Consider the following 12,406-nt stretch of genomic DNA (forward strand, 5'->3'; position numbering starts at 1 on the left):
TTTTGCACCTGTGTATCAAGGATTCAGTGAGGATAAATATGTTTACAAGATTCTGCATTGCAAGTAGAATGCTCAAATTCTCCAGTATTTTACTTTGGTACAGCTGCCCAAGTTCCACACATTTCTCACATTTGTCAAACTCTTATTCGTAACACTAGCCTTGTGAGAGGCACTTACAAGAGGGATGATGGGCAGATCAAGTCATGAAAAACTTCCAACAGCTAGGAGTAAGAAAAAACTTTAAGAATTGATGTACTGGAGTCTTACGAGGTTGGCAAACTAACTTAACAGTTATTAAATGCTGAAGAGGAGGATAACTGCCTAGTGAGGGTAACAACTAATGTTCTCTATATGGTATGTGTGTCACTGTACATTTGATATCAAGTAGGCTGAAGTTTGGTCAACTGAACCAGTTTATATTATTTTATTTTTGTATTTTTCATGATAAGCAAAAACAGAACATGTCACTGTATTGAGTGTTGAGTAATGTGTACAAAAAAAATATTAAAGGCCTCACTTGAATATTAACAAAAGCTGATAACATAACACTGGATACTTGCAAGTGGTCCACTTAACCTCCTACAAGAGGACAGTTGTTACGGATCCGCTTTATCACCTACAAGAGGTTAACTGAGTCATGCTGTGAGGCTAACTGAACTACTGTCATTAACTGGTTTTACATTCAAAAATGAAATGCACATAAAAAAAAAAACAATGATTTTTCCCATGGAATACAAAATACAGATAACAAATAATGAAAATCACAATTGCCTACAAATGGATAATATATAGCTAATACGATGTGAATTCACTCGGGTCACAATGAAAATAAAACATTTTCGTCTTGAGGTTACCTTAAGAGATACAATAAAACATCAGTCTCTGGTACAACACTTATTTCGACTGTTGACGTAAACTTCAGTGTTCCAGTCAAATATCTGTAAAATGACTTCATTTTTCATAACATGCAAAACATGTAGTTAATGTTCAGGGCCTGCCTTGTTTGTTGATTTACTGAAGAGCTGATAAATATAATTCACTGTTCATTCAACAGAAGATTATGGCTCCAACCTCAAAGCCAGATGGGGCATTGTTTCAGTATGCTACTGAAGTAACAATTATTGCAGCCATTTCGACAGCTACACCTCTTCTCATATCCACACCTCAACTATTCTTTTTGTGGTATTCTGTTGCTGTCCCCATTGCATTTTCAGCAACTGCAATGCAGTAACCCAGGCTCTACTGAGTTGCTACCCCGTGCCCTGATTCATGAGGTTCTCTATCACCTTTTTTCCTGGAGACACTCTTGTAACACTGTTACAGTATATCGGAATCTATGCCAGTACCCCATTTTATCATAGTCCAATGGAATGATAGAGTTCCAGAGTGCTCAGCAATGGCCAATTCAGTTGTCTATATTAAGCGGGTGTGCCTCCAATGTTCTTTTCATTTGGTGTCCACTGACCTAGTTGTTCGGCCAATGTACGACATGCCACAATGGCAGGATATATCATAAATTCCAGTTTTTCATAGCTCAGATCATCTTTTACATTTCCCAGCACCCCTCTTATTCCGGTAGGTGGACAGAAAACACACTTGACATTGTGCTTACTGAGGATCCTGCTGCAGGTCGCCCAGTGTATTTCTTCTGGCACATTCGATGGAAATATGTCTGCTAATTGTTCCACTACACTGATCAAACCAGGCATGTGCACATTTCTGGAAGTCACTGCAAAGTTGGGACCCCCTGATGAGTAACTTGAAAGTGTTGTCATCAAACTGGTTGCCACTTAGGTTAAACACAGTGCGACTCTCCTCCACATGCTGTCTTTTCTTACTCGTATGCCCAAACTTCACAGACTGGCATACCAAGGCATTCTTCTTGGTGAACTCCAATAGAGACCTAGAGGCACTGTCCACCCTGTTCCAATTTTCAGCTTCCAAGGAGGTTATCATATACAGATGAAGTTGTAAAAGCTCCCTGCATAACATATCCAGCCTGTGGAGCGTATCTTGAACCCTATCACAAGTGCCATGCTATTCTGACTATTTATTGTGTTAGAAATGGCCAGATACAAACCTATATGTTTCTTCAGGTATGTGAATGATATCTTTGTGATCTGGCCTCAGTTAGGGGTAGGTTCAAAGAGTATCTGGAACATCTGAACTCATGCCAACCAAATATTAAGTTCATCATGGAAATGGGAAAGGATGGCCTGCTGCCGCCTCCTGATTCCTCCTCCTCTTCCTCTTGTCATGAGTCTTCTGACTGGTTTGATGCAGCCCACCACAAATTATTCTCCTGTGCCAACATTTTCATCTCAGAGTAGCACTTTCAACCTAGGCCCTCAGTTATTTGCTGGAGGTATTCCAATCTCCATTTTCCTTGCCCTCTATAGGTCCCCCTAGTACGAGGGTGGTTTGAAAAGTTCTCTGAATCACCATGAGAGGTCAGCACTAGCGCACCGAGTTGTTCATGTGATATTCATTAGACTGTTGCCTGTAAACAAATGCCACATCAGCGCTCTTGGAAGAGAGCTGTGACAGTGACTTGGCTCCATTGTTGTACCTGTGTAGTGATTTGCAAAGGTGGGGAAAAAAAGAAAGAAAGAAAGAAAGGGGAAAAAAATAATATATTTAGATTTGAGCAGTGATTAAGTACTTCGTAAAGAAATGTATGAAAGCAAAGGACATTCATGATGGTTTTCAGAATACACTCTGTTCCTTTATATTCCACTGTTGCCAAGTGGACAAATGAATATAAATTTGGTCGGGAGAGCTTAGATGATGATCCACGCAGTGGTTGGCCAAGATGCGTCATTACTCCAGGAATCATTGCAAAAGTGAACAAAATGGTCATAGAGGATCACCAATTGAAATTGCATGAAATTGCTCACGCTTTCCCGATGTTGTCTAAAATGGTATATCACATTTTAACTGAAGAATTAGAAATGAAAAAATTATCTGCAAGATGGGTGCCGCGACTCATGACACACGCCCGCAAACATGTGCCATTGCCATGGCAAAATTACACAAACTAAGGTATGGATTGTTGCCACACCCACCTTATTCACCTGATATGGCTCAATCAGACTTCCATCTCTTCCCAAAACTGAAAATTTTTCTTGGTGGATGAACATTCACTTCAAACGAAGAATTGATAACCAGAGTTGACAACTATTTTGCAGGTGTGGAGGAAACTCATTTTTGAGATGGGATCAAGGCACTGCAACTTCATTGGACCAAGTGCATTAACCTACAAGGAGACTACATTGAAAAATGAAGTGTTTCAGTGATGTAAGTACTTTCTTCTATTCTACTCTGAGATCTTTTCAAAGCACCCTCGTACCACGGGAGCATTCTGTGATGCCTTAAAAGATTTTCTACCATCCTGTCCCTTCTCCTTTTCAGTGTTTTCCACATATTCCTTTCCTCTCTGATTCTACACAGAACATCCTCATTCCTTACCTTATCAGTCCACTTAATTTTCAACATTCATCTGTAGCACCACATCCCAAATGCTTGAATTCTCTTCCCTTTCGATTATCCCACAGTCCATGTTTCACGATCACACAATGCTGTGCTCCAGATGAACATTCTCAAATTTCTTCCTCAAATTAAGGTCTATGTTTGATACTAGTAGACTTCTCTTGGCCAGGTATGCCCTTTTTGCCAATGCTAGTCTGCCTTTGATGCCCTCCTTGCTCTGTCCGTCATTGATTATTTTACTACCTAGGTAGCAGAATTCCAGATCTTCATCTACTACATGATCTTCATCTACTACATGACCATCCATCATGATGCTAAGTTCCTCACTGTTCTCATTTCTGCTACTTCATTTCTTTCATCTTTCTTTGATTTACTATCAATCCATATTCTGTACTCATTACACTGTTAATCCCATTCGGCATATCATGTAATTCTTCTTCACTTTCATTCAGGATAGCAATGTCATCAGCGAATCTTATCATTGATATTCTTTCACATTGAATTTCAGTCCCACTCTTGAACCTTTCTTTTGTTTCCATCATTCCTTTTATGAAGTACAGATTGAACAGTAGGGGGTAAGACTACATCCCTATCTTACACCCTTTTTCATCTGAGTGCTTGGTCATCCATTCTTATTACTCTCTCTTCGCTCTTATACATTTGTATATCACCTGTCTCTCCCTATAGCTTACCCCTGTTTTTCTCAGAATTTCGAACACCTTGCAGTATTTTACTTTGTTGAATGCTTTTTCCAGATCGACACATCTTGATTTTTCTTTATTCTTGCTTCCATTATCAACTACAACATCAGAATTGCCTCTCTGCTGTCTTTATTTTTTTTTAAAGCCAAACGTGTTGTCATCTAGCACATCTCCAATTCTCTTTTCCATTTTTCTTTATATTATTCTTGTCAGCAACTGGGATGAATGAACTGTGAAGCTGACAGTGCTATAATTCTTGCACTTGTTAGCTCTTGCAGCCTTGGGTGGATGATATTTTTTCTAAAGTCAGAGGGTATGATGCCAGACTCATACGTTCTGCACACCAAAGTGAATCATCATTTTATTGCCACTTCCACCTATGATTTTAAAAATTCTGATGGTAAGTTATCTATCCCTTCTGCCTTATTTGATCTTAAGGCCTCCAAAGCTCTTTTAAATTCTGATTCTAATACTGGATATCCCCTATCTCTTCTAAATTGACTCCCATTTCTTTTTCTGTCGCATCAGACAAATCATCCCCCTCATAGAGGCCTTAAATGTACTCTCCACCTATCCGCTATCTCCTCTGTATTTAACAGCGGAATTCTCATTACACTTTCAATGTTACTACCCATGCTTTTAAACCTATGCAGATGATTTATACCTGCAAGCCAGCAGCTGTCATCATCCAGTCCAGAAGAATGGAGTTCTGAAGTCATTGTTCCACAGGGCATACACCTTGTCAGACCTAGGTAGTTTGGAAGTAGAAATAGAGCATCTACGATCAGTGTTCTGCACGAATGGATACATGGCCAAACAGATTCAGAAAGCCCCTCAACCAGCCACTCTACCACAAAATCTACAAGAGCAAGATGAGTCAAAGACTGTGGCACACCTGTCCTATGTGGAGTCTATTTCTGCAAAAAAATCAGTAAGATTCTCAGGGAGTGTAACATATTGTGTGTTCTGACCACCTACCGAAATAAGAGGGCTACTGGAAAATGTGAAAGACAACCTGGACTACAAAAATCCAGAATTTATAATGTACTTTTCCAATGTTGCATGTTGTACATGGAGAGTGGACATTGAACGCAAAGAACAACGGAGGCATACTGAACTACAACAGGCAACTTAATCAGCCATTGCTGAACACTGTCTGGAACACTATTCTATGAACTATGATCGAATGAGGGTGCTGGCACAGACCTTGAGATACTGGGGCTTTGTTATAGGGGAGTCTGTAGGAATAAAGGTGGCAGAAAATCTCGCGAGTCGGGACACTGTGTAAAAATTCAGTAGAGCCTGGGATACCACACTGGAGATGCTGAAAAGGCAAGGGGGGGGGGGGGGGGGGGGCAGTACCATAATTCCACAAAAAGAGGTACGGAGAACGTGGACATGGAAACAGACCACAGACAGAGCACCAGGTGCAACGGTCCGAAGATTGAACATTGCAGGGTGCTTCTAGTGGGAGCAGACCTCAGACGGAATGCCTGGAACTGACGAAGGAAGGCGAAGAATACAGGTAGAAATACTGGACCTGTTCCACTCGACAAGCTGTCTTAGGTAGCACCTGATGCAAATAATGAGTCACACTGTCGAAATACTGTGCAAGAATGATGCTGATACCCGGCAGAATATCTGACACCTCAAAATGTCAAAATACCACCAGGAAAGTCTGAAGAATTACAAAGTATATGACCCATTTCAATTGCTTTTTCATTCCTCCTGCTTGTTATATGTTATGCTATTTCTATGCAACGGACTAAAAACAACAGAAGCAGTAAAAGCAACCACTAACTGTATGGTTGAAGCACTGAGTGATTGACCATCACATAAACAAGACTAAAATCATAGCTAATTGTTTAGACAATGTCCTTCCTTTGAATTTATATCTATAAACAAACAGTAAATTAAAGTGATAAAAGTGGTAAAATGAGTGACTTAACCGCTTCCTCAATGTTATTGCAAATGGCAACCAGGGGGCCACCAAGCTTAATGTCACCATCCCATGTATGGACCACTATCAACAGTGTCACATGGCCTCACTTCATGGGACACTGCAGAAGGGTTTAGTATTTAAAGTAGGACAATGGCACAAAGTCTGATGATGAGGAACTTTGCACCACTACCTCTCCTCCCCTTGCTGGCCAACCATTGGCTGTGACAATTTTTTCCATCATCATGATTCAAAACAGGTTATGCCTGGGGCGATTGTCTCCACATGAGCATGCATTAGTGACCTCAGCCACAAAGGCAGGCCAACTAATAATTATAAAATGTAGTAATAAAGAGTTCTCTCATTCTGAAATTATCATTACTCATCAGTTACTAGACATTTATGTAACTGTAATATTAACAAACAAAAGCAACTCAATGTAACTAATGTGTAATGTTGTCACTGGAATTTCAAATTGTCTCATTAATCAGTAAGGGTAATAACTGAACACTAACCATGGTCTGTAGCAAAAACATCAATAATGTCTATGTTATCCCACAGTGCCTGTTGATCTTCTTCAGTACCAAGAACTGGTCTTACACTTCCTTTCCCAGCTCCTAATCTTTCAGCATCTTTCTGTGTCAGGAACAGGTGATGTGGACAAACTTCACATGTAACTGGCAGACCCTGTGTGAGTAAACAAGTAAAACTTTTTATTCACATACCACACACACACACACACACACACACACACACACACACACACACACACACAGAGAGAGAGAGAGAGAGAGAGAGAGAGAGAGAGAGAGAGAGAGAGAGAGAGAGAGAGAGAGAGAGAGAGAGAGAGAGAGAGATTTGTTTTAGGGGAAAGATGATCATCTGCCAATTTAAAACTCTCTCTTGCTCAAATATTTTAATTTTGTGAACATTTCTGATGTAATCCATCACATCAGTATATTGAATAACACCACATATAACATCTGAAATCATGCCTTAATCTTCTTACCTTCACACTGTCTATTCCTGATGATCATGAAATGCACAGTGCTAATTATTAACAAGATAATCACTATAATACTGATGTTATGTGAGAACTATTACTAACAAATTATCTTGTTCCTGAATTACGTCTACAGAGAAAGGGATTTCAAATTCTCTAATACGATCAAGACGACGGCGTCTCTATGTGAGCAATCTGGTCTTTCACATGATGCCATAAATTAATTAGAATTTTGCACTATCTAATATATTGGGTGATCAAAAAGTCAGTATAAATTTGAAAACTTAATAAACCACGGAATAATGTAGATAGAGGGGTAAAAATTGACACACATGCTTGGAATGACATGGGGTTTTATTAAAAAAAAAAAAAAAAAAAAAAAAAAAAAAAAAAAAAAAAAAAAAAAAAAAAAAAAAAAACCACCCCATATTGCCAGGCGCGTGAAAGATCTCTTGCGCGGGTTGTTTGGTGATGATCGTGTGCTCAGCTGCCACTTTCATCATGCTTGGCCTCCCAGGTCCCCAGACCTCAGTCTGTGGGATTATTGGCTTTGGGGTTACCTGAAGTCGCAAGTGTATCGTGGTCGACTGCCATCTCTAGGGATGCTGAAAGACAACATCCGACGCCAACGCCTCACCATAACTCCGGACATGCTTTACAGTGCTGTTCACAGTATTCCTCAACTACAGCTATTGTTAAGGAATGATGGTGGACATATTGAGCATTTCCTGTAAAGAACACCATCTTTGCTTTGTCTTACTTTGTTATGCTAATTGTTGCTATTCTGATCAGGTGAAGCGCCATCTGTCTGACATTTTTTTAACTTTTGTCTTTTTTTAGTTCTAATAAAACCCCATGTCATTCCAAGCATGTGTGTCAACTTGTACGTCTCTATATACATTATTCCTTGATTTATTCAGTTTTCAAATTTATACTGACATTTTGATCACCCAGTACACTAAAAAAACATAACATTTGGTGTAATAGTTAGGGGTACTGTCATATGAAGACAGCGAAATATCTTGAAACATATGTGTGTGAACACTGAATTTGTAATCTGATCAATACTGAATAGAATCCCAATGTGCTGTTGCACCAGAAAAAGAGACTTCATTCAGTGTTTGGGCAGTAGTTACCATACATAACATAGAATGTAGACTCAGACAGACCTTTGTCTGTACGTACTTATCAATCATCCTCTATCATCAAGAATGCTGTGCTAAGGGCACTTATCTATAACACTAACATGCAGCCAGACAAAATGTTTCCAAAGAAGACTGTAGCATTTGTGCATGCTTCTCTATTAAAATGTGTGAATACAGAGGTAAGTGTGTAACTGTGCACTTGGAACAATCTGAGCCTGAATGTTATACTGCAAACCATGCTAATGACAATAATGGACTACAAAAAAACTTGATAGAATAACTATGTAGTGCCAAACAGAAGTCATCAACAAACAAATGACATTTATACTTAACTCTCATAATAAACCAACTACTTCCAAATACTCTCTAAATTAATGTGACATTTCTTTTTTCAGCTGACATCTCACCTTCTCTTTAGCAGCTCTTATAATCTCGATCTCTTCCTTCCGAGCAACGTGGCAGATATGAATAGGTCTGCTGTGGAGTGTGGCCAATAGTAGTACTGCAGCAGTTGTCTGACTCTCAGCATGCACACACAAAGGAGATGTTTTTGGCCAACTGTCAAAATGCTGCAATCAGGAAAAAGAGTATCAAATGCTGTAATTATATATTTGAACCGCACCAGTTAATTTGGTAAAATCAGTAAAAGCAGGGGAATTTTGGATGAAAATGCAATGTGAGGAAAGAAAACAATTAGAAAAGCAAGGAAAAAATAAATGAAATGTACAGAGCTGCAAGCAGTATAAATACACAAAGACCATGAAATATTAGCAAGTAAGGAATGCTAAAGAAGCAGGAAAAGGTGATGATGGAAACTGAAGAGAATGAAGATGGAAGGCTTACACAGATCTAAATGATCCTACAGCTGATCATGAAGGACTAGTCTTAGAGGATGAACAAGAATGTGACAAAAATAACTGAGTGCCAATAACAGACAAATTGGAGGTGGAGAAAGTGCTTTAGGATCTTACAGAAAAGGAAGTGATGGGTGGAGAGCAACTACTGTCTGAGGCACTAAAAGCCTTAGGGAATGATGCTGTAACAAGAATTGCAATCTGATCAATGGAATATATCACACAGGTATCTGGCCTGAAGCTTTTCTTAAGACCATATGGTTCCCTTATCAATAAGTCAATGTGAAGATTATAGGAGAATTAAAAATTTATAGGAGAATTAAAAATTTATAGGAGAATTAAAAATTTATAGGAGAATTAAAAATTTATAGGAGAATTAAAAATATATGAGAATTACTTTTATACGCCACATTACCAAGTATGTGACCAGAGTAGTGCTGAGAACAGAAAGGAAAACAGAGGATAATATGGAAGATGATCTGTTCAGATTTAAGAAAGGAAGAGGGACAGAGCTGCAGTTGGGTGTCTGAGGATGATGACAGAAGAAACATTTTTGTTAAGTCAGTTGAGAAATGTATGTACGTTTTGTTGACTGAGAAAAAGCAGTTGACAGATCTGTCTGGTGAATGCTGTTGAAGATTCTGAAAGATACTGTTATAGATTGGAAGGGTAGGAAGTTGATATAGCAACTCTTTGAATAGAAGATGAGACTGAAGGTGTGAGAGACAAGGTTTCTGCATGTCACCAGCACTGCTGAATATATATCCTGCAAAGTTAATTAATAAGGCCTTGGAAAGATCAAAATGCCTTTTAGTAGTAGGATAAAGAATAAAAACCATCAAATACACTGATGATACCACTGTGTTTCAGGCACAGAAAGAGCTATAGGTAATGATGGAGACTATTTTAAGTGTGGGTAAAAAGTTTGGAATGGAACTGAACACCAGGCAGACCAAAATGATAAGAATAAGAAAAGAAGGTGACATGATTAATATATCACTAAATGGAATGGTATTACAACAGGTTCAGTCATTCCCTTATTTGGGAAGCTCGATAACATCCAGCAGAAGCGAGAGACACAATCTGCAAGGGAAAGAGAGCTTTCACAATAGTGAAAGGTTTGCTGACAGTGACAAGCATCCCCATTACATTTAGAAAGAGAGTTGCCAAATGTTTTGTGTGGAGTGTGGTGACTTACGGTTCTGAAATGTGGACAGCCAGACAAAGAGAACAAAAATATTTATAAAGTTTTGAAATTTGGCTATGGAGAAAGTGAAATGGATCGAGCGAATGAGAAATGAGGAGTTGCTGAGCAGGGTAGGAGAGGAAAGGAACTTTACTGAGGATGATGCAGAAGAGGAAAACATCTTGGAAGGGACATGTATTACATAGTAATTGTCTGCTACAGAGAATCATAGAGTGAAAAGTAGAAGGAAAAAGAGGGAGAGGAAGAAGAGGGAGAGGAAGAAGAAGGTTTGGAATGCTTGCAGATGTGAAGAGAGAAAGAAGTTGGAAGCAAATGAAGGAGGATGCTCTGGACAGAAAGATACAGAGGACTTCCAGTTGATACCTGTCTCAGGACAGATTTGCAGAAAGAGAAGAGAAGAGAAGAAAGTCAGTGACATGGAAAATCTAGTTATAAAAACTATCTCACTCTGCACAGAGAACATACTGACAAAAGTGGATGATTACACCCATTCAGACTCCTTTCACAAAAAAAAGGACATATCCACTGACAGTAAATGTGATCAAACAATTAGTTAAAATTTCTGTGCATAAGCTGTTTCAAGATGAGCACACTGTTTGTGAGCCTGACTTCTTGATGTAATCAATATAATCAGAAATCAACCACACTTGTGATTATAAATAGAAGTAGATCAATTTATGAACCACAAATTCAAACTACTGCAGTAAATTAAGAAGTAAAGCAACCAGCCATTTTTTGTGTGTTTTTATTTGTACCAATACACATTGTAGGCTTTTGTCCATCAATTAGTGTAATATATATTTACATCTTCAATTAGCACATTGCTTGTAAATGTGGAAAATTAGAGCAACAATAAGTAGAATAAAACACCAGCTGCAGCATTCATTAAATGATGCTCTAATCAAAGTTTTAAGTATGTACTATTCCAATTTAAGGAAAGGTGGATGAAAGCTCAAAATGCATACTGGTGTAAACAGACATACATAAAAAGTGGTTGGTTGCTGTATATATAAAGTAGTACAATCCACAGCCACAGAGCTGTACAAACAGAAAAATGGATAAATTTAAATTAATCCTTGTATGTATGTTATTTAGATATTTCCATTTTTACAGTATTTAGAGGTTAGTATCTAAATATTTCCCACAACACAATATCTTCTTCATTCCTCTCATTCTTTTCAGTGACTACTTAATGTTTGTGCACATTTACAGCATGCAACTTAACTGTATGACATACTAATGAATGTTATATTACCAAGTTTCAAAAAGTGCAAACTGTATAATGAAAACGATTTACTGTTGCATGGAACATTGAGAATTATCCTTTAATTTTTAACCTTTTACCCTACATGTTGCTGATAGGTAGAAAATTTACCTTAATCCAAACACTGAGGTCTTTCAAAGTTAGGGTTGTGTAAGTCTCATTCAGGTACATCTTCAGTCCAGCTGCTGATGGAGCGAGCTCTGGTATGAGGCTATAGTTGTCCGATGAAGCACCAATGAATAATCCATAGTCACAACGAGCTCCTGCACTTGCCAACTATAAGAAAAAAATTTTTGGTGACAAAAAAGTCTATGGTTTGATGTAGCCACCATCTAAAAAGCATGTTTAATTTTCCTTTGGTTTTATAGACTGATGTGAACATCTTGTCACAAATGCTTCTAATCTGGTATACATTTCTCTCAAACCAAATTTATTTCATTATAACAAGCCAGTTTATGAGGTTTTCAGTTGAAATGCTCAAATTATTTCAGTTCTTTAAATGAATGATCACGTATCATACACTACGAAACATCTCTGACCATCAACACATCACTATGGTGACACTGCTAAGTCTACCTCCATTTTCTTACTTCAAGTACATTCACAAGGGAGGTAATTTAAAGCTGTCATCAACAGAAAGATAGGTATGAACATCATAGTGCTTTATCAGGCATGTTAGGGGTGATATGTCATTGTTTTCTTCTAACATTTGAAATGACTAGTTACAGCTTACCAGATGGTAAGTCTCCCCTGCCCCGTGGTTCTGGGTAACTTTGATAAACTGTGCCCCTTTCCCTAAACCTC

General features: G+C 38.4%; 1 protein-coding gene across 1 annotated transcript in view; it reads right to left on the minus strand.

The window, feature by feature from the left end:
- The window catches only part of LOC124606307 (CAD protein), a 545,680-nt gene that overhangs the window by 42,736 nt on the left and 490,538 nt on the right, over positions 1 to 12,406 (minus strand). The window contains exons 22-24 of the mRNA XM_047138292.1: positions 11,714 to 11,878; positions 8,685 to 8,846; positions 6,645 to 6,816 (exon numbers count right to left, since the gene is read on the minus strand). Of these exons, the coding sequence (XP_046994248.1) occupies positions 6,645 to 6,816; positions 8,685 to 8,846; positions 11,714 to 11,878 (499 nt within the window). The remainder of the gene's footprint in view (positions 1 to 6,644; positions 6,817 to 8,684; positions 8,847 to 11,713; positions 11,879 to 12,406) is intronic.

Source organism: Schistocerca americana, chromosome 1 (assembly GCF_021461395.2).
Source record: "Schistocerca americana isolate TAMUIC-IGC-003095 chromosome 1, iqSchAmer2.1, whole genome shotgun sequence".
NCBI classification, from domain to species: Eukaryota; Metazoa; Arthropoda; class Insecta; order Orthoptera; family Acrididae; genus Schistocerca; species Schistocerca americana.